Source organism: Jatropha curcas, chromosome 4, assembly GCF_041381405.1.
Source record: "Jatropha curcas cultivar XTBG-Jc1 chromosome 4, XTBG_Jcur_1.0, whole genome shotgun sequence".
NCBI classification, from domain to species: domain Eukaryota; kingdom Viridiplantae; phylum Streptophyta; class Magnoliopsida; order Malpighiales; family Euphorbiaceae; genus Jatropha; species Jatropha curcas.
In genome coordinates, this window is record NC_143154.1 from 1,508,752 (window position 1) to 1,530,372 (window position 21,621).

The 21,621-nt window shown below is 31.6% G+C and overlaps 1 protein-coding gene and 1 long non-coding RNA gene across 7 annotated transcripts; both read right to left on the reverse strand.

The window, feature by feature from the left end:
* Nucleotides 1–742: 742 nt before the first annotated feature.
* Nucleotides 743–8,561, reverse strand: LOC105647148 (putative LRR receptor-like serine/threonine-protein kinase At1g53420). 5 transcript variants are annotated; one of them, XM_089720693.1, is made up of 13 exons: nucleotides 6,992–8,561; nucleotides 6,627–6,872; nucleotides 5,853–6,005; nucleotides 5,626–5,697; nucleotides 5,399–5,500; nucleotides 3,457–3,680; nucleotides 3,336–3,376; nucleotides 2,777–3,143; nucleotides 2,502–2,686; nucleotides 1,767–1,971; nucleotides 1,450–1,681; nucleotides 1,217–1,370; nucleotides 743–1,131 (listed from the first exon to the last, which is right to left on the reverse strand). In XM_089720693.1, exons 10-13 carry the CDS (start codon nucleotides 1,798–1,800, stop codon nucleotides 883–885), a joined length of 669 nt encoding a protein of 222 aa, XP_089576819.1. In that variant the 5' UTR covers nucleotides 1,801–1,971; nucleotides 2,502–2,686; nucleotides 2,777–3,143; nucleotides 3,336–3,376; nucleotides 3,457–3,680; nucleotides 5,399–5,500; nucleotides 5,626–5,697; nucleotides 5,853–6,005; nucleotides 6,627–6,872; nucleotides 6,992–8,561; the 3' UTR covers nucleotides 743–882. The 5 variants fall into 5 exon arrangements, with proteins under 5 accessions (XP_089576819.1, XP_089576821.1, XP_089576820.1 ...); XM_089720695.1 differs by having other exon boundaries at nucleotides 3,457–3,468; nucleotides 3,594–3,680; nucleotides 5,853–6,872; XM_089720694.1 differs by having other exon boundaries at nucleotides 5,834–6,872.
* Nucleotides 8,562–9,322: 761 nt separating this feature from the next.
* Nucleotides 9,323–10,200, reverse strand: LOC119369666 (uncharacterized). 2 transcript variants are annotated; one of them, XR_005177227.2, is made up of 3 exons: nucleotides 10,050–10,200; nucleotides 9,864–9,914; nucleotides 9,323–9,648 (listed from the first exon to the last, which is right to left on the reverse strand). It is a non-coding gene; the product is annotated as an uncharacterized LOC119369666 (long non-coding RNA). The 2 variants fall into 2 exon arrangements; XR_005177225.2 differs by having other exon boundaries at nucleotides 9,323–9,914.
* Nucleotides 10,201–21,621: the final 11,421 nt, after the last annotated feature.

The window sequence follows — 21,621 nt, forward strand, 5'->3', positions numbered from 1 at the left end:
ATTTGATTTTGTTTTTTTATAACAAATCAGATTTTTTTACAGGGATAATAGTAAAGAACTGGGCGTAATCGGTAAACGGATTATTATGTTTTGGACAATTACAAAATAACCCCTACTTTTGCCCTTTGTATACAATATTGTCCTTTCGTTCTTATTTTTTGTAATTATTCTTTGTATATTTTAAGGAAGAAACTGTTGAAAAAATGAGTTCCAGACGATCTAATTGCAATCTACAATTAAGAGTGCCTTTTAGATACTGCCACGTAAAGTGTTTGACAACTTTGCATTTCATTCGTGAACTGGCATGTGAAATTCACAGCAAAAGATAAATAAGTAATTTGCTTTTTAATTAAGTGCTTTTAACGGGTTTTCATTAATTTAATAAATTAAAACAGAGAAAGAGTTTTAATTGTAGCACATGATTTTATTTTCGACTATTGAGATTAAAAATAAAGTAAATTTAGTTTTAGAATTACAAAATTACAAATTATGATTTTAATTATATCTTAATTGATAAAACTTATAATGAATTGAAAATAAATATTACTACTGTTATTTTGAATTGAATCCCGATGGCCAATTCCATAGGTGATGTTATAAATAAATTTAAAATTATTAGTCAAATCCCCTTAAATGCATTCTTAAAAAAAAATAATAATAAAAATATACGATCAATAAATGGTCAAATTATTATATTTTTAATGGTCAAATTATTATATTTTTTTTCGGATCTATTACCAGATTATATAAAATAAAATATATACAATAAATAACATTGTAATAGTCACAAATTATATAAAATATGTCTTGAGAGGTAGGTCACAAAATAAACAACACTTACTGTTGGACTCTGTGCACAATTACCATTACACATTATAATGGTCACAAATTATACTTGAGAGAAGCCTTTTTCTCAGTAATTTCCTTAACAGTTTTTTCACCTAGAAGCACACTCACCACATCAGATATTGAAGGCCTATTGGAGGGCAATTTTTCAGTGCACAACATTGCCAAATCAATAATGGTGATGGCTTGGTTTCGTGTTGTTGATAATAGTTTCCCTGACGGACGCTCTTTCAATGTCTGATAGACTAGTTCTTCGTATATTTTTTGTTTATAACATTTATCGGCCTATATAAATGCAATACCTTATCAGAAAGCGATGCAAATTAATATGGAAATGCATATATATTAACATGGAAAAGGATGAATTTACCTTTTCCAAAAGATAAAAGCTACCGTTATGATCTCCGAGATTTTGATCAATCTTTATCCCACTAACAATTTCAAGAAGCAAGAGGCCCAAGCTATAAACATCAACTCTCACAGTTATGTTTTGATGAGATGCGTATTTGGGTGCCATGTACATTCTGCATATATGCAACAATGAGAAATTTTCTTGAAACTAATTTATCGAATAGAAGAATTTTGTGTTTTCTTAATACTTACAGTGTGCTTCCTGCTTTAGTGAACATAAATGGATCATCTTCCTCATAAAGTTTTGCCAATCCAAAGTCTGAGATTTTGGCCTCACAATTTCCATCAAGATGAATATTACTGGCCTTGGTATTTCTGTGGATGATGGGTGGCTCCTTTTTATGCAGATGTTCCAAACCGAGGGCTATTTGTTGGCAAATACTGTATCTAGTTTCCCAACTAAGTTGCAGAGAACGATTAGGACCTGCATGCAAATATAATTGAATCATCAAACTATTAAATTAATTTGAAATGGTAGCGAGGTCTTAGGATAAAAGAAAAAATATTACCAAATAAGACTTGCTCAAGGGATCCGTTATCCATATATTCATAAATTAGCAAATGAAGGCCTCTCTTTGAATAAGAACCTAACAGTTTAACAAGATTCTGATTTTCCAACTTAGACAATGCAAAAACCTCTGCTCTTATTTCTGCAGCTGCCTTTGATTGAGGGAAAAGCTTCTTCACCGCTAAGGTCAAATTCGACAGTTGAGCCTATAATATGGATAATGGAAGGAGAAGAAGAAGAAGAAAAGAAAAAGAAGAATTAATGTATGGACATGAGTAATTATTGCCAACATAAATAACAAAACAAAGTTCAACCCTGTAGACTATCCCAAAACGACCATGCTTGCCAATCTTCATTTTTGGGCTGAAATTTTTAATGGCGTCAATTATCTCTTTAATACTGTAAGAATCCGTTCCAAAATTTATGCGCGTTTCTGTATTCCGTTGCAAGAATCAAATCAAATAAGTTAATGAACAATTCTTTGCAAAATTGATGAACAATATTGAGGGATGGATGTTCTTAGTGTGCAGCTAACGGTTTTCTATCCTCCCATTCTCCACAAGAAAGCTAACAAAATGAACAGAGAAAGAACGCAAGCTATTGCAATTGCAAGAATTTCCCAAGCTGATAATTTTCTTGGAGCTTTAGAATCCAAAATGCAGTAGTAGTTATTAAGTGTAAAAAATAATGTTAGATCAAATAGAGGCCAATGGAAAAAAAAAGTTCAACATTATACCACGAGTTATAGAAATAGCTGAAATGAGAGGACCATTTTGACCCGTAACAGATCCCTTGCCAACCCAGAAGAAGTCTATTTGCAGAGCTTCATTGTTAGGTACTGTAGCCGTAAAAGTTTTTACAATGTTCTTATTGGCACCTCCAGCCTCTTTCTTGATGTTGAAATCCTGTAATACTCTCTCCCTGTAATCAAATTCAAGACCTCTATATTTGACCATTCACTTAATTTATATGAGAAAATTAATAATTTCAATCCCTTTATTACAAAATTACCTGAATATATACATCAAAAATGCGTTTGGCCACTATGCTGTGATCTTCCTTCTTAGAAAATAAAGTTTCAGCAAAATAAAGTTCGATCTCGTATTTGCCTTTACACAAGCAGAAGGCATGATAGGTGAGAGAGACAGGAGCAACACGGGCATTGGTATATAACTGTTCCTCAGGAATTGAAACTCCACCTCTTAAGTCCTTTATGTAATCACTTGAATTGAAAAATGTTGTGACAAAGCCTCCAGAAAAGCTATAAGCCCAATTTCCTTGCGGACTTTCGTAAAATTTTGATAATGAAGAATCATTTTCATAGTTTTGTCTGTCAAATTTCACCGCCTCGCCACCGCGGTTTATAGACAGTAGTGATCTGCAAGAATCATTATTAAGTAATTAATGAATATTTACCAAGTGCAAGACTTGATATTAAGAACAATTCTATGTTTTATTTGAAAGAACTGAACATGAAATAATATTATATCAAAAATGATTTTTATTTTCTTATTTGGTTCACAAAGTATTCAAACATTGAAATATATAGGTTGTAGAGAAGCAAACGTACACTTCACAGGGCATTCTTTTTCTTTTCGATATATGTACTCACTGAAAGACAAACAAATTTATAATGAGAAGTGTGGAGGGGTGTGTATATCTATATAAATGTGTGTGTGTGGAAAACATACCTGTTCGGCTGACTGAATACCCACCGGCAACATGCGATTAGTAGGCAAAAAAGCCAGGTGAGATGGGAAAATTTTACATTGTCCCAAAACAAAAAATTGAGAGCCAAGGCGAGATACGTTTTTAATAAAACTCTTACATAATAATCCAATTTGGGGAATGCAAAAGTGTTTCATTTTCATGGTTCACGTTAGGAACATTTCTCAAATCATGGAATGAAAGATCCCTGTAAGGCAACAACGCCGGATTATTAGTGCACTGTAAAGAAAAGAGGAAAACACAATTTAGAAACCGAAATTTTGTTTCTAAAGTTATATCCGCGTATAAATCTATTTAGAAACAGATCCATGTCAATGCTAATTTAGAAACAGAAAATTCGTTTTGTAAATGATATAATTCTAGTACTAGTTTTTGTATTTATTTTTCCATCCGTAACTAAATTCGTTGTCACGTCATATGCCTCTCTAAATTCTTGAGAATTAAAATGCTGAAATTTTCTTTGTAACCAAAAATAAAAAAAAATGCTGAATTTTTCAGGGAGTGGTATAAAAGCATATAAAAAAATAACTAATAATATACTAAATACTCTTATAGTAGTATAAAAGCATGCAACATAAAGTTTTCCTTGAATTTATTATTATTATTTAGAAATATGTCCAGCCAATGTTCAATATTTAGATCTTATAAAAAAAATAGAATAATTAATACTCCAACTGCAGTGAATTTCCCTTAAATATAACAAAATGGTCATTAATTTGATTAAATTATACGCTTTATTTCGTATCATTATTCTAATTTCATAAATTATATTTAATATGAATAAGGATATAACTTTATTAATTATGCGTAGATATACTCAAAACTACATAGCTTTAATAGATCAAGACTATTCTAGATAACTTATATTTATGAACAGATGGAATACAAAGTAAAGATGGTAGACAAAATGTTTTATAAGGAAAAAATTGGAAAAAAATAATTAATATTAATAATTTCATAAAACATAATTTGAAATGAAAAAAAAATTCTAAATTATCACTTTAAAGTGAAAGGGAAAGACTATACACTTTACTATTAATAAAATACATAATAAAAATATTAAGAAAATTTTAGTAATGTGTAATTAGCATTTAATTTTTGAAAACTTCTAAAAAATTTTATTATTTAAATTGACTAAATCACATAATATATGTTTACTATTAAATGTTTTGACTATAATTTAATTAAAAACTAAAATACTTACAATCGCGCGAGTAAACGTGTAATAACTTATCTTAATATAATATACTCCTTCTGTTTCAAAAAATAAGTCATTTAAGGTTATTGCACAAAGATTAAGGAAGCAATTAAATCTCTTAGATTATAACAAACTCAAGAGTAATTTAATCAAATTATTATTTATCTCAAAACTAATAGTTATTTATGAAAGTATATATTATAATTAATCTAGATAAGGGTACCATTAATTGAACAATTCCTAAGTACCCTGCATACGTCATTCAAGAAGTTGATGAATAACTTCATCTGTATGTAAAGCTCTTCAGTGTGCTTTTTATTACTTCTATTTTAATATTCTACTCCTTCCTATTCATTTATTTGAACAAAATTTTTAATCTGAATGTTTGATTTAATTAGACAAACTTACTAAATTTAGACTAAGACCAAAGTATGAAATTCATATTACCCTTTATTTAGCTTTCTTTATTGCATTAATATATGAAAATTACAAGAAAGCAGCAGTCAAAATACACCTAATACAGCCAATCGGGTGGTGATTTTATTGGTCTTCTCACTTATATGAGGAGTAAAAGATATCGAATTTGAGTTCTATCGATCATAGTTGCACTTTTATCTTTTCTTAATAATAAATCTAATTTCTCTTTTGCTGATAAAAAATAAAAAAAAAATTAAAAAAAAAAAAAAAAAAAAAAAAAAAACACTCACAAAGACTCTAAGTGTGTTAAGTTTGCATGCTGCGGGAACTGCACGCTGAAAAAATCTCGTCTTAGAAAGCTTTAACCAGCTTATTTTGAACTGCTGGCCTCCCTAAGAATAAAAAACAAAAAGAATGAAAGAAAGAAAGAAAGCATTAACCAGAAAACGCCAAAGCTTCAATTGTTTCTTCCAAATGAAATTATGAAAAGAATTAGGTATTCAGTGACTGCACGTACAATGTAAAAAGCTTTGCAAGTTTAAAAATCCCTTCTGATAGATTCCCTTCAAAATTATTTCCCATAAGTTCCCTACAATTTTATAAAAGTACAAACAATATCAGATCAAGATAAATTTTTTTTTCATTTTAAATAATAATATTCAACATTCTGAATCTTTATTTATTTATATTTATTTATATCAAAATAAATTCTTAGAAATACTTACAGATAAGTGAGTGTGATACCTTAGACAAATTTCACATCGGCTAAGCACAAGGTAAAAGTGATGTACTTAAGGTTGGACAGGTCTTAGGATGCCAAGACGTGTTTTGAGCTGACAGGTGGTTCTCTAGCCCAAAAAGAAAACCGTGCAGGCATTGGGCCCAAAGCGGACAGGCCTGGGATGTTATAGTGAGATTCTCCCAATTTGCAATGTAATCCGGTATATTGAATCACAGTTTTGGAACTTAAAATATTTTTACAAATATTTGACATCAAAAGACCCCTTTAAAAAAAATGAGAATAATAATAAAATAAACAACTTTGAACTAAAACAAGCTAAAATTATTTGAATTTTTTAGGAGACAAATTGCCTATTTCTTTTTGGGATGTTCCGAATAAGATAGTTGGATCCCAACGAGCTATAACCATAAAATTTCAGAAGTCGGCAATATAAGCAATATAATTTATAACTCATATATTGATTTGACTAATTTAATATTTAATTATATATTTTAATAGATAAATAATAAAGACATGCTTACTAATAATGACAGGAATTCTTGTGTTTTTATTATTCCCTCCGATTTACTTTTACTTATTGGTTTGTAACTTGAAATGTATTTAGTTTGATTTTTATATTTATTTCTAATTAGGTTTAGATTAGTAATTTTATTCCTAATTAGTTTAAATTTTCTACTCTATAAATACTCCTTTATCCAACATTATAAATAAAGTCTTTCAATTAGAATATTAGAATTTTCTCTTCCATAAAGTTATGTCACTTAAATAAAACTTACAGTGCTGCCAGATTGCTCAATTTTCCAAGACCTGGAGGAAGTGGACCGTTGAGTTCATTTTCATCCAAAAACCTGTTTTTTTTTTTTTTTTTTTTTTTTTCAATAAGCTTAGGATATATTGCATGGAGTTAGAAATAACAAATTAAAAAATTAAAAAAAAAAAAAGCTTCATAGAAAGACCAAAGTTGAGTGAGGTTTCCCAGTTCGTCAGGAATTGGGCCTGATAACATGTTATCGTCAAGAATCCTGCACAGCCGCAATGTATATATATATATAAAATTACAATTATATTGCGCCGGAAAGAAAAGAAAAGAAAAGAAAAGAAAGGAGAAAAAAAGAAAGGAAAAGAAAGGAAAGGGCCTTACAGGTACTGTAGCAATGAGAGGTTACCAAATGCTGCAGGTATTTGCTGATTGAAGAAGTTGAAGCTCAGATCGCTATTGCAGGGAGTTTTTAAACAGCAATTACAAGGTAAATTACGTATGCCAACCCAAATGACTTTTAAAGTCCAAATTTTAAAGACTTATGGCTCAATAAAATTAGAGGTGTCAAAATGGGTTCGCGTCTGATTTGACACGAATCCGCCTACACGCGACACGATTAAAGTCAATATGAATACGATCCGTTTAATAATTGTATCAAATATTTAAATAAAAACACAATCTATTTATGACACGAATCCATTTAAACTCAATACTAATTCGTTTGATTTACAGTGAATCGTGTTCCATATCATAACTCATTTTGACACCCCTGAATAAAACATGAGTTGAATAAATACTCACAGTAGATTCAAATTTTGCAAATTTTCCAAGCCAGTGATTGGAAAGTAATTGTTTAAAAGACGCCTAATTTTGCACAATTCTCAACTCAATATAATTACACAGTAAAATTAAATGTGTACACATGCCTTGAAAAAAAGAAAAACGCATACACACGTTTTCTTTTAAAAAAGAAAAGAAAAAATGGATGCACTAATTACGCGTCTCTCATTCCCTATAAATAGAGGCAGCTGCAGCTCACAAAACACACAGCAGAAAGAAAGGAAAAAAAAATGTAGAAAGGGAGTCATCTAGTTTTAGGAAGGGTTTACTACAACTAGGAGAGAGAGAAAAATAGTGAGGAAATTATTTTTGCGTTGTTTTTGGAAAACACTTTGAGTGCCACTATTTTTGTAATAGTGGAAGAATTATTCAGAGTTAAGGGTAAACCACTTAAATTTCTATGTGTCATAATTTTGATTATCCCGCTGCGTAATTATTCTCATAATTTTATTGTCGAGGCCCTAATAAGTGGTATCAGAGATTTTGCGACAGTCAAAGCCCCATTCACCTTGGAAAGACTTCCTCCTTCCATTCATGATCAATACACATTGATATTAGGGATGTGTTGAAGATGAAGATGTTACAGCTTGAGAATATCCATACATAAGAAAATGGATCAGACATATTCTTTCAAAGGAGAAGTTCGAATACTGTCGATTAGCTGTAGGGATGATGATGGCTAATGTTTCTACTTAATGTGCAGGGGAGAATTGTTATGCGATGCCCACTTAAGTGGGATCCACATACTTTGAAAAAAAGAAAAACGTGCACACACTTTTCTCCTTTTCAAAGCATGTGGGTCCCACTTAAATGGCCACAACACAACATACCCTTATGTATATAGCAATATTAGCCTTTATAATCAGATAATATGCTAAGACATTCAAAGGATGCATGGCTGGCCTAGATTACAAGCGGAGTTTAGGCACCATGCAGGTGTCAAAGGCTACGAAGCCTTAGACCACATCAGTATCAGTTAGAAGAAGGTTATGATCTTTGCGGGTTGAAACAAGCAAAAGAAGGGATTTTGATCACCTCGGATCGATGCCAAAAAAAGGTGTTTCCAGCTGTACTTCATCACCGAGGGGAAGGAGATAATTAGCCCACAAACGTTCTAGGCGCGTGCTTTTGGAGCCAACGTCTTCTGAGCGGGCGATTGGTGTTGTCTCGAGCTTTCATCCTTGGGAAAGAGAGGTAGTTTGAATGTCACTGCCCAGTACGAGCGCTTTGATCCTGCGTTAGTTCTGCTCGAGCCTGAGTTTCAACTCGTCGGCTACTTTGACAGATAGGGGTTGCACCGACCAGTGCTGTGGTCTTTCGCCCCGACATGCATGAGCTTTGACTCCTACCATTCCGGGCTCAAACGAACTAACCATCTTCTCTTTCTTGTTCCGTTCCCTCCACACCCGCATTCCATTCCTCCGCCTTAGGCCTTGTAGTGTCTGCTGGTATGTAGCTGCCTAGCTCTCCTGGTCCCATCCCTCGTCAGAAGGAGCCATATACTCCACCCGAACCCTCTCCATCTCTATACATTTCTCAAGATCCATCTATCCAAGAAGAGCTCCAGTATAAAGATCTTCGTTAGTACGTAATCCGATTGTATACCACCACTGATAAACACCAGAATAAGCGATATTGACTGGACCGGTAGCAATACCAAACCAAATACGACGAGTAGTGGGGTCCTTGGAAATCGTAATGCCATAATGCCTTTCAAATCCTCATACATGACATTTGAGAAAAAAAATAATAAAACAATAATTTTTTTTAGAAAGCCTTTGTTTTTTTATCGGCTTGGTATTTAGGAGCGAAGCTAGATCCAAAATTAAAGGGGTCAAAGAAAAATTTTCAAAATTAAAAGGAGCCAAAATCAAAGAAAAAATCTTTTTGGACTATTTTATAGAGAAAATTAAAAAAAAAAAATGGAGTTTGGGGGGCCAGGCTCCCCTCAGTCCTCTCCCTCCGCCTGTGTTTGTATATAGAACCACCCACACGCTGGATGTAGACAAGTCTATAATTGACAATATATCTCAGAATTTGGAGATACATACATTTCAGTTATGTGGCAAGTGATGTTGCTCTTGTTATCCTTGAAAATACAATCACATCTTATTTCAGCACCAGGCTCCAGATTGCTGCTGTTTTGACAGTGTAAAGCATCGAAGTGAGATGCTGAAGGAAACCTGTTTATGAAAGTTCTAATGGCATCCACAGTCAAGAAAAAGAAAAATCTGGTTAAGCCAAGCATTACATCAAAGCAAACGGAACTTAATTAATTCAAATACAGAATAATGAAATGGTTAGCTAGCTAGGAGTAGAATATTATATGCATGCAAGTTTGGTTTCGATTCCTGAAAGAAATGAAAAAAGTTAAATGGAATTGAGAATTGTGCTTTTAGTTGCAGAAGTTTACACTCATAGCAAGGCAGAGTTTGATTTCCGTCACATTCTATTTCAGATTTTTCTGTAGAAAGCACACCATAAGAACAAATTACTACAGATGGGAGTTAAAAGAAAACAGAAATGGTTATTTAGCTAGTAGGAGCTAATTCTTGAAAAAAAAAATTGAAACTTGAAAATTGTGCTCATAGAAGTTTACCCATTTTACAATCAGGATTATACATAGGACATTGACAATTAGAGCTGTATCGGCCAGGACTTCAGACATGAGAATCTCCATAAACAATTTTCCGATGGAGAAGGAAAGTAAGGATGGGGATAAGTATAGCCATAACTGAAAGTTTCCTACTTTAACCAATTAACGCAATTCTACTTTAACTTAAATATTAATATTAATAATTTATTAAAGATAATTTTCAAACATGATGATTAAAGGTTGATAATTAGTCAACGAGTGCATGATTCACTGCATAAAAAAGATTAGGAGTTTTAATCATAATTGTATCCTTTTTTTTAAGAAATTTATCATGTAAGCAAAAAAAAAAAAAAAGCATTTAATTTTAAATATAAAATAAATAAAAGTGTGACTCATCAAGGCTTTTATTATAATTCAAAATTCAAAATTCTATGTACCCTTTGCATACCATTTCAACATACTATCTTGCTATGCAGGCCGTACAGTTAATGAAAGGGCTTATAATTTAATTGTTGAGTATATAACAAACATTAGCTGAACTAAATATCATTTAAAATTATAATTCATTTCCAAATCAGGTATTATCACAGTTTGATTCTACATTAAAATCGAACCAATCGAAATCAGGACTAAATTGTGGTCAATGGTTTTCAATTTTAAATCGTAACCAAAACTATATTTGCTTACAGTTGGCTTTGGAGTACATGCCTCACTGTGGGGTTCTAACCATTAATAGTCGTTCCAGCAGGCAACAACTTTTTTTTTCAATTTTTTTATGAAATTCCTAAATTACCCCTCCTAACAGTTATAAACGGCTACATAACGGCTAGTTTTAAGAGTATTTGTGGAAAATTGATTTTTTGAATTTATTATAAATACCTCATTCCATTTACAATTTCCTCACACAAAATTATCTCTACTCTCTCTATTCTATATTATTCTTCTCTACTTTACAATCTCTCTAATTTTCATTCATAATTTATTGTCCAATATATTGCAAGATAATTTCTTCAAAGTCAAATCTCCAATTATTTGTCCAAAATATTGTGAATTAATTTTTCAAATTCTAATCTCTAATTATTCTTTCTAATTTTTTTTTTGTTCTATTTTCCAAATTACATATTATTTTCATATAATGGCAAATGGAGGAAACTCAAGATCCACTAAGGGCAACGAAAGGATTGGAGAAATACAATATTCATCTATCCCTACAAACGATATCTTCGATTTCACTTCCGACCAATACAATATTAAGGGATATCCAAATGAAACATACTTGAAAAAAAATTAAGTTCAGGCCCTTTTTTTTAAAAAAAAAATTAAGTTCCAACTTTTTAAAACAAAAAATAAATTTAGTTGAAGACTTTTTTTAAAAAAATAAATTAAGTTCAAGTCTTTTAAAAAATAAATTTAATTCAAGCTTTTTTTAAATTTTAAGTGTATTTTTTTTTTATAAATTATTTCACAAATTTTTAAATTTTAAATTTTGAAAAGTGGTCTTCAAAATTTAAATTTTAAAATTTAAAATTTAAAATTATAAGATTTGCTAGAAAACCAGTTGGAGAACCGGCCGGAACCATCGATTTTGGAACTGTTAAGGAACCGGAACCAGAACCTTTCGATTCCAAACCGGAATCGGCGGTTCCAAAAACGGAACCGGTGGTTCCGGAACTGTGGCCATGCCTAGGGGGAAATGCACTTTCTCATCAAGCCCGAAGCAGCCTTTGGCAAAAGCCAACACATTAATTAGCAAGAAATCTTTCTATACATACTAATAGACAAAAGCCAAATAGTTAATACCATAATATTCTTATATATAGAGTAAACTAGCAACATGCTTCTGCCATGCACAGTAAATATCTTTATCTATAATCTTAGAAAGATTGTGATAATATTTTAAAATATCTAATTTAATTAAAAAATTTTATAATTTAAATTATTTATAATTTTATATTTATTAATTTTGTTGAAAATTAATAAATTAAAGAACATCTATTTCAAATTCAAAATATTATACTAATTATACAAAAATTAATGTCTATAATAAAATTGAAAGGAAAGAAAATATATATTAAAAATTATTTATTTTAATTTATTTTTGAATTAATAAACTTTCATGGGCGATATTAAAAATAATAAAATAAATAAAATAAAATAGACAATTGAAACACCCTTAATTTTTATTTTCGAAACTTTTGAATTTTTTTTATTAAATCAAAAATCTATTATTATTCTTATTATTATTATTACTATTTAGTAAATTGAGGAAATGTTCCAGAACTTAACTAAAAGAGTCAAAATAAATCAAATCAAATTAGAAAATCTGCAAATCGAGCCAAAAATCGAATCAGACCAAATCGGTTCGAATCGAACCGAAATGATCTAGAAACCGACCCACTTTCTTTCTTCCTTTCTTTTTCTCTCCTTTCTTCTTCTTCCTCCAGCGTCGACCTCACCCTCGCCCTTCACCTCCTCTTGTTTTTCCGATGACCAGAGACCCGCGCCGCGCCTCCTCGCCGTCGACTCCTCGCCGCAGCAGCCCGCCTTCCTTCCCTTCCCTCCGTTTCCGTTTCTGGTGTGCGCAAAGGTCACAGCGAAGCGAGGACCTCAGCGCGATCGAGACAGTCGCGTCTCCGTCCTTCCCTCCGAGCAACTCCGACGACGATCTCCGACGAGGTAAGCTGATGGTCCTCCCATTTCACTCCTTTAGAAATCATTTTGTATAGATTAGGCGATTTAACGCAGGAATTGATCAAAATGGGACTTAGGGATTTAAGAATAAAAAATTGGGATTTTGTTAGATATTGACATAATTTGTAGTAGTTGGCTATAGAACTAAGTTCTATATGAAATTTGCTGCGTCTTGGCGTAAGAATTGCAAGATTCAGGAACCAAGGTACCTCCGGCCACCGTAGACGGCGGCAACAGCGGTGGCTCCGGTGACCGGAGTTCCTTAGAGGCAGAACCTTGCATTCCTCGTGTAGAGTATGAATATATAATTAGTTTTACTATCTGACATCAATTGATATTAAATCTATGGATTAACGTATATTTAGAAATCAGGTTTCAGGCTAAAAAAAATAAATAAAAATAAAAATAAAAAAATAAAAATCAAGGAAGTCGATAAACAAGAACTATATGATCTTAGAAAGGTTTAATTAGCTAGTTAGCAAAGTAATTAAATTTGGTTAATATTATTAAGTAATATGTATTTGAATGTTAATTAAGGATTATTAGTGTATTTTGTTTTATATGTATGATATTGTTATTTGGATGATATGAGCTGCTGAAAGTATAATATGTAAATTTGGGTAAAGTATGACCTGTTGTTCTTATAAACAGCAGCTAAGGTGAAGCTAGTGTCATTGTATATAAATTAATATATTAATGAATGGTTTGATTGTAGACCTTGCCATAATTAGAAATTATATTTCTATGCCAAGGAAATTTATAAGGCCTATATTTAAGAGTCAATCAAGTTACTTAGTATAAATATACGTTGAATTTTTACTTAGGTTAGCATTGATTCTTAGTGGCTAGTTTAGAATTTTAGTAAATGTTTAAAGATGTTGTTTATACCTTAAGCAAGGATGATGAAATAAAGGTTTAATAAGGAGTTTTTCAATAGTTAGAAGCTAATTAACTTAATGGTATAACCTCTGTTTATATGTATATGTATAAAAGATTTCATTTATTTGTCAATTAGCTAAAGAAGCTGATTATATTTATGTGAAGCAAAGAATGTTCAATAATATTATTGGAACATGTTTGAAAGTTATTATAAGTTGTGAATTAATAGTTGAATGTTGACATTATTATTTGGATGGAGGAAGGGAAATTTAACTGTTTGACCGCCCGACGGATGGGCTGTGTGCATTGAATGATAACTATATATAATATTGTGATATTTGAGCAGGTAGATAGTCCAATTTTTAGGGGAGGTGCTGCCGAAATTTCGATAGAATTTAGACTAGTTTTAATTAACAATATAATTAATAAGTTTATTTAGAATAATTCTATAACTTAATACATAGTAAATAAAGGGCTCTAATTACTTTACTATCATCATTATTTATTTAATTATTCAATTACTTATTTATTCTCATTATTATTGTTTATTATCATTATTATTATTTATTCTATCATTGTTGTTTATTGTTAATATTATTTATTTATTTGCATTTGAGTATGAATGTCTAATTGTGCATTGCATTCCGCTGTTTAACTGTGCAATATGTCTGCAATTAATTGCAATGCTTGATTAGTTGTGATGTGACAATGCCTTACTTTGTTTGTGTGGAATTGGGATGAAGTGGGTCAACATGGGTTTGTGAGGACGGTCGATAAAGCATGGATCCTAATTGTGATGAATTATGAAATTGGACCGTCGGCCGGGAAATTGGGAGATCGGTGCCCCCGTGTGCACCTACTGTACCGTTACCGTAAACCACAGGTTGGTCTCTTTATTGGGCGCACCTGATAATCTAGATTTGATCGCAGCCCGCAGGGTAGCCTCCTGTTGCGAGCGCCTGATGATCTAGATTTGAAGGAGACGACCGGGTTACCTCCTGTTGGTATGGAAAAGAAAAGAGAGAACGGAAAAACAATGAGAGGGCTAGTCAAGTAAGGATTAGACCGGTCGGCCAGTATGGGGGATCGGCTCCCTGGTGCACACGTTGTGAGAGGATGAGCCATGTGGGAGGACGGCTCATCGGGGGTTTCGGTGACTCCACTGACTAATTTCCACGTGATGTGATTATATGAAGATGTTAATAATTGTGAGTGCTGGTGATATGCCATTTGTGTGACTGGCTGTGTAAGCATATAACTAGTCGGATGACTAGATTGATATATTTATACATTTGTGTGAATGCGTGTGTTGTGCAATAATTATTATTCATTAATAACTCATATCTCTTTTGTTTAAATCTTTCAGGAAGTAGCATTTTCTAAATCCCAGCTATAACTCTGCTCTTTCAATGTTAAAAAGAAATTCTCTAATTTTAGTATTGATCTATTAAATAGATAAATGTCCGAAGGCTTATCTGTATACGTCTGTTAGTGAACTCCACAGTTGTAGAACTTGTGTACAATTAGTCGTGTATTAACATAGACGACATATTTATGTGAGCCCATATTAAAAATGTGATGTATTGTTAATTGGGCCCGAACTGTGAAATGTTGTAACTGATAAATTTGGGCCGAGATTTAATAGAATCTTGAGGTTTATTTTCCTATAAATATGGGCTGAATGTTTAAAATTATATTGAGATAGTAAATTTTTAGTGTTTCAGACTTACTACGGGCCTCGGGGGCCTTAAGCTTACCTGGGCCCTAGTGCCGGTCCGGCCAATGGAAATGGGTCGTGACAACAATAAACATTCAATCATAGACGTATATATATTATTCTTAATGATAATTTTATATAAATCGTCTTGTGATTTATCAAACTTTTCCTAATTTGATAGAGTAATAGAAATTAGAAGAGAAAAAAAAATATATCAATGTCGAAAAGAAATTGTATAAGAATTATTGAAATACAAAAAAAAAAACAAAAAAAAATTGATCTTACCAAACCTCCAAGAGCTCTGTCTATTTATAATCTAGTAATAAGCAATTAATGACAATTCATATATTACCATTAAAACTAATAAAGACAACTATATGTTGCAATTTTAAGACAAATAAATATTGAAACATTTGAATATTTATCGTTTATAAAACTATTAATAAATATTTTCACTATTAATCTTCTCTATCATTTTTTTAAATATAAAATTTTCATCATATAATAAATGATAATTATAATTGATTATAATGATATTCAATATCAATATTATAATAATATTAATTTAAAAGATAAGTTATAATACATATTATGATATTCAATGTCAAAATTATGATAATTTTTAATTAAAAAATATGTTATAATATTATAATAATTTTAATTATTTAATCCATATTAATATGATAATTAAATGACAATTAAGATCAATATTATGTAATTTTAATTGAGAAAGATATATTACAATATCATAATAATTATAATTATTTACTTATATGTATTAATTATGATAATTGAATGATTATTAATATCAATATTTATATAAAACTATAATTAGTAATTAAATTTCATGTGGCACTATCAAAATTTGAGAGTTCCATGTAACATTTTAATCTTATATGTCGTCACCAAAAATTTTATGTAGCAAGAGTAAGTGAAGAGCATTCATTTAAGAAATGTCACATGTCTAATTTCTTGGGAAAAAATGCTTATTGTGTGTGTATATATATATATATACACACTAGTCTTTTTTATGACGTGCATTGCACGTTGACAATTCTCGTTATATTTTTATTTTTTATACTCTTTTAATTTTTTGTCTATATAATATTAAAGTATAAATTTTTGTTTAGATTAAAGTAAATACAATTGGTTAATTTGTATTAGATTTTGTTGTATAAGCTACTTACAATGTTATTTTTTTATGCAGTTGATTCTATTTTATATACTGAAGCGATTTCAAAGTTCAATCCATCCTTAGGAATGGCAAAATCAATCCAATCCTGAAACAACTCGAATTTTTATTTTCAAAGATTTTCCAATTAAATTTAATAAACCGACAGCTTGGAAATTTATTTTAATATTTTAATGTGAACTCTGTGGGAAACCGAACCAAAAATCGATTGAAAAACCCGTAAACCAATTGGAAACTGAAGATTTGGGCCGAACCGAACCGAATCGAACCGGTTCGACCCAAACCATCTAGAATTTTCTTTTCTTTCTATTTCTAGCGCACCTCACTCCCCTTCCCCATTTTTTTTTTCTGCGCTTCCCGATCTCCGGCGACACCATCTCCGCCACCTTCTTTTCCTTTTCTTTCTTCTTCTTCTTCTTCTTCTTCTTCTTTTCCTTTTCTTTCTTTCTTTCTTTCTTTCCCCTTTCTTCTTCCCTGCACCTGCATTCGCACCACTGTCCAGCAGCTCCAGCAGCTCCAGTCGAGCGCCACTGCCGTTCTCACTGCCGCTCGTCACTGGAGCAGCTCTGTCGCTCGTTCCGCCTTGTCCTAGCTCACGCAGCGCCACAGATCGCACAGTCAGGCCCTCTGTCAGGTCTGGCGCGCCCACAGCAGAAGCTCCAGCTGCAAGTCTCGCTGCCAGCTGCCTCTCTTCGCCTCTCTCCGCCTCTCTCCGCCACTGCTAGTTAGATCCGGCCACAAGCAGTTGCTGCCCTTCAACCCGGCAACTCCCATTCTAGCAATTCGACAACAACTATATTTGGGGTATAATTAATTTAAATACATTTTAGTTAATCGATTTAATTTTATTCATGATAGTTAATTAAAGTTAGTTATTTTAGTTAGTTTAATTTTAACAATTTTAGTTAATCTAGTTAATGTTAGTAATATTAGTTAATTAAATTAATTTTATTATTTGTAGTTAATTAATTTAGTAATGTTAGTTAATGAAATTAATTTTTATTAATTGTAATTAATGAGTTAGTTAAGTTTAGTTAAGTTAATGTTAGTAATGTTAGTTAATTAAATTAAACTTATTACTTTGTAGTGGATTAATGTAATTAATTTAATTTGGTAAATGTGGATAGTTAATAGCTTTGAAATTTTAGTGTTGATTTAATTAAGATAGTTTAAACATAATGTTATTGTGTGGTGATGTTGAGTTTGATGGAGGATGGGAAATTTGATTGATTGATTGCCCGATGGATGGGCTGTGTGGTTTGGAAATATTAGATATATTGTTGATATTTTAACAGGTGGATAGTCCAATTTTTAGGGGAGATGCTGCCGAAATTTCGGTAGAAAATAAAATAAATTTTAATAGAAAATAAAATAAGAAATAAAATATAATTCAAACGAAAACAAATAAAATAGAGTTAGATAGAAAGATAAAATTTTAGTACAGATAAGAAATTAGATATCGAGATTAAATTACGTAGAAAAATTTAGAATATAAAATAAAATTCTTAGAAGGGTAAGGAGATATTTTGTCTGATAGAATTATTTCTTTTTGTGTCATTCTTACTTTGCTTAGATCGCCCGGGTCCATCTAGTACTCCAGGACAGAATCAAAGCTAGAACTTCGCTCTCCATCACTGTGAGTAATAATAAATAATGCATATCAACACTGCATATGCATAACATTTATTCATAAACATTATGTTTTTATTTACATATTTACAATATATTACAAGTATTTTATCATATATATTAAGTTACGATCATTATAATTATACTTATATATAATTGTGCATTTGGATGAAATTGGTGTAATACGTTGAAAGAATTGTTTGATTACTTGTGCTGTGCATATACTGTGCTTTGTTTGTGTGGAATTAGGATGAAGTGGGTCACCATGGGTTTGTGAGACTGTTTCTGTTATACGGATCCTGATTCTGATTTCTGTTATATTCTGATTCTGTTATATGGATCCTAATTCTGTTTCTGTTAGCCGGGTAAATGGGAGATCGGCGCCCCCTTGTGCACCTGATAATTCTGTTTGTTCTGAAACCACAGGATGGCCGCTTGTTGTTGCGCACCTGAAAATCTAGATTTGATTGCAGCCCGCAGGGTGGCCTCCTGTTGTGAGCGCTTGATGATCTAGATTGGATGGAGACCACCGGGTTGCCTCCTGTTGGTATGAAAAAAAAAAAAAAAAAAAAAAAAAGAGAGAATGTAAAAACAATGAGAGGGCTGGTCAAGTGAGGATTAGACCGGCCGGCCAGTATGGGGGATCGGCTCCCTGGTGCACATGTGAGAGGATGAGCCATGTGGGAGGACGACTCATCGGGGGTTCGGTGACTCCACTGACTAATTTCCACGTGATGTGATTATTTGAAGGTGATATTGTTTGTGGGTGCTGATGTAATGTCATATGATTGACTGTTGTGTGTTCATTCAGTATACTAGGGTGCATTTTGCTTGACTGTATGTGGTGTGTATTATTTATTATTATTCACTGAGTTGCAAAACTCACCCCCCTTTTCTCCAAACCTCCCAGGTACTAGGAAGCAGCTCATTCGACTGAAGCTCTGCAATCTTCTCCGCAGAGTTATAAATGTAAATTTTATATTTTTGTTATTTAAATTTGGATGTGCTAATTATTCTATTATCAGAATATTATTGAACTCCGCAGTTATAGGGTCGTGTATTTCAATCGGGCTCTGTCGTATGCGTTATTGTGTAAACGACTTGTTATATATTAGATGCAGGTGGATTAATATAACCATATTATGAATATGACTTATCATGATTAGGCCCAAACTAATCTTTAATTAAGATATCTAAAATTGGGCCGGATTGTACAATATTTATATTTATATCCTAGCTGTATGGGCTTACTGTTCCTGTTAAATGGTGTGGCATGTTTAAGTAGAGTAGTTTAGGCTTACTACGGGCCTCGGGGGCCTTAAGCTTACCTGGGCCCTAGTGCCGGTCCGGCCCACGGAAACGGGTCGTGACAAAAGGTGGTATCAGAGCAAAAGTTCATAAGTCTAGATGTAACTGCGGAGTAATTCCTGTCATGTCTTGACATAGTCTTCCTTGCTTTCCTCTTCAGCGTTGTTCGCAACCAGATTAGAGTCAAGTTGTTTAATAAGTAAATTTTGTATCCTTGTTCTTTAGAGATGTGATTTAGTTACTGATGCTAAGGGGATGGTTTAAACAAAAACCCTTTTATGGAATACATATTTAAGAATGCATGAATGTGTGTATAGGTGTGCTTGCGGAATTGCGAATGAGTTGCTAATAATTTAACAATAGAACTAAATGATTTGGATTCGAGGACATCAGAATCTATTTAATTAGAGTATTGAATGAGTATATGAATTTGATGAAATTTACATGATGTTGGTTAGTGGAATTTCTTATATTTATTGAGATAAATATTTTCTGGATGGAATGGATATACATGATTTTTATAAGGTCTGAATGTTGAAGGATTTGGTGCGATTTGGTATAATAATTGGTGATGAGTATTTTTCATAAAGAATAATATTGGTGGAATTATTAGATGAAGTAAGTTTTATTTATGAGTAATTACTGCTTGGTGGGACAAAGTGTATTGTAGCATTCATCAGCTATTTCGTTTAAAGTTTATGAATGTAGGGAATAATATAAATTATTGTGGTTATAAGAAAAGTAAATTGTGATTCTTAGTAAAAGATAAACTACTTTAATCATGGTGTACTTAGTGGTGGATATTGTGTGGATTGTGGCATCTTATGGTTTAATATGGTACAAGTAAGAATTAAATCTAATGGTATTTAGCCTTTTGATATTTAAAATAATTGTTGCACACTCGATGGTATGTGAATTACAAACAATGATTTTTGTTTAATGGGAGATTCTATGATCTGAGAAGGAGTTAATGACTCCATAAGGGAATTAAGGTACTTATGTTATGTAAATAGTGAGCTATGATGATTAAGTGTATTGATGAATGACATCGGACATGGAGAGATAATTGTCCAATTATTGAATTGATATAATACTAATGAAATAGATAAGTAAGGATGGATCTAGTCCTGTTATTGTTTGGATATTAAGAAAAGAATCAATTACAGAAACGTGAAGGGTATAAATTAATATGATTTAAATGAGGATAGTCAGTAATTAGAGGTTTAATAAATTAAGGATTATGGGTAACAAGATTTGATAAAACTAGAAATAGTGATACCTCAGCAGCTTTAAGATAAAGACTTCTATACTTTGGGAATTCATGAGTGTATTAGACGGGACATAAGCAAGACCCTAGTATATGTAGGATGTTTAATAAGCCAGACTAAGTTTATGGATCTAGTATAATAAAATGAAAGTAAAAGATAATAGAGGAAACTAGTGGACTTGGGATTGGAACGCTATTATGTTGGGTGATAATTATATTAGAAAATGATAATTAGAATATAATTTGAAGGAGAATAATATTTGTGTAATTGTAAAGTTTCTTGTTATATTGATGAAAAAAAAAAATAAATAGAGATAAGGTGGATATTAAGAATTTAAATGATCATAAATAGTAATTTTATGCTGTAAATAAATTTAAAATTTATAAAAATTTAGAAAGTTAACAGATGTTTTAGAATAAGTAGTTAAGACTATGTAGTTAAACAAAAAAGGAGCGAAATATTATTAAAGATAGACTTTCTATTGGAGAGAAAGAGAGAAGAGAATTTTGACTACTGTAATTTGATAGCATCTAGTTGGAATAATAGTTGATAAAGGATCACGGGACTTAGCTTGAGATGACAACGAATGTAAATAAATTTAATTTCTTGACGTAAAGCAATTAAAATAAGGAATTTCTATTAATTAGTGCAACTTTTGCAAGTTGCTTGTTTTATTAGATAAAGAAGGGAAGTTATATTTATGTCCTTGGTAGAACATGAAGGTAATTAGAGTATTTTCATTCATTAGTAAGCAAGCTGAGTTTTAATTTACCATTTGCATGGAACAGTGAAACTTGGTATAAGAAGGAAAAGGTGAATTTGGGTTAGTTTTAACAAATTAATGAAGAGAATACATGTTAGTGTTTGAAGACTAAGGATATAAACTAGAGG

Coding starts and splice junctions, on each gene's coding strand:
- LOC105647148 (XM_037636751.2), bottom strand. CDS start 1,800: ATGGATAACGGATCCCTTGAGCAAGTCTTATTTG. Junction 1,682..1,766: donor CCTTGAGCAAGTCTTATTTG/GTAATATTTTTT, acceptor ATTTGCATGCAG/GTCCTAATCGTTCTCTGCAA. Junction 1,132..1,216: donor GCTTTTATCTTTTGGAAAAG/GTAAATTCATCC, acceptor GCATTTATATAG/GCCGATAAATGTTATAAACA.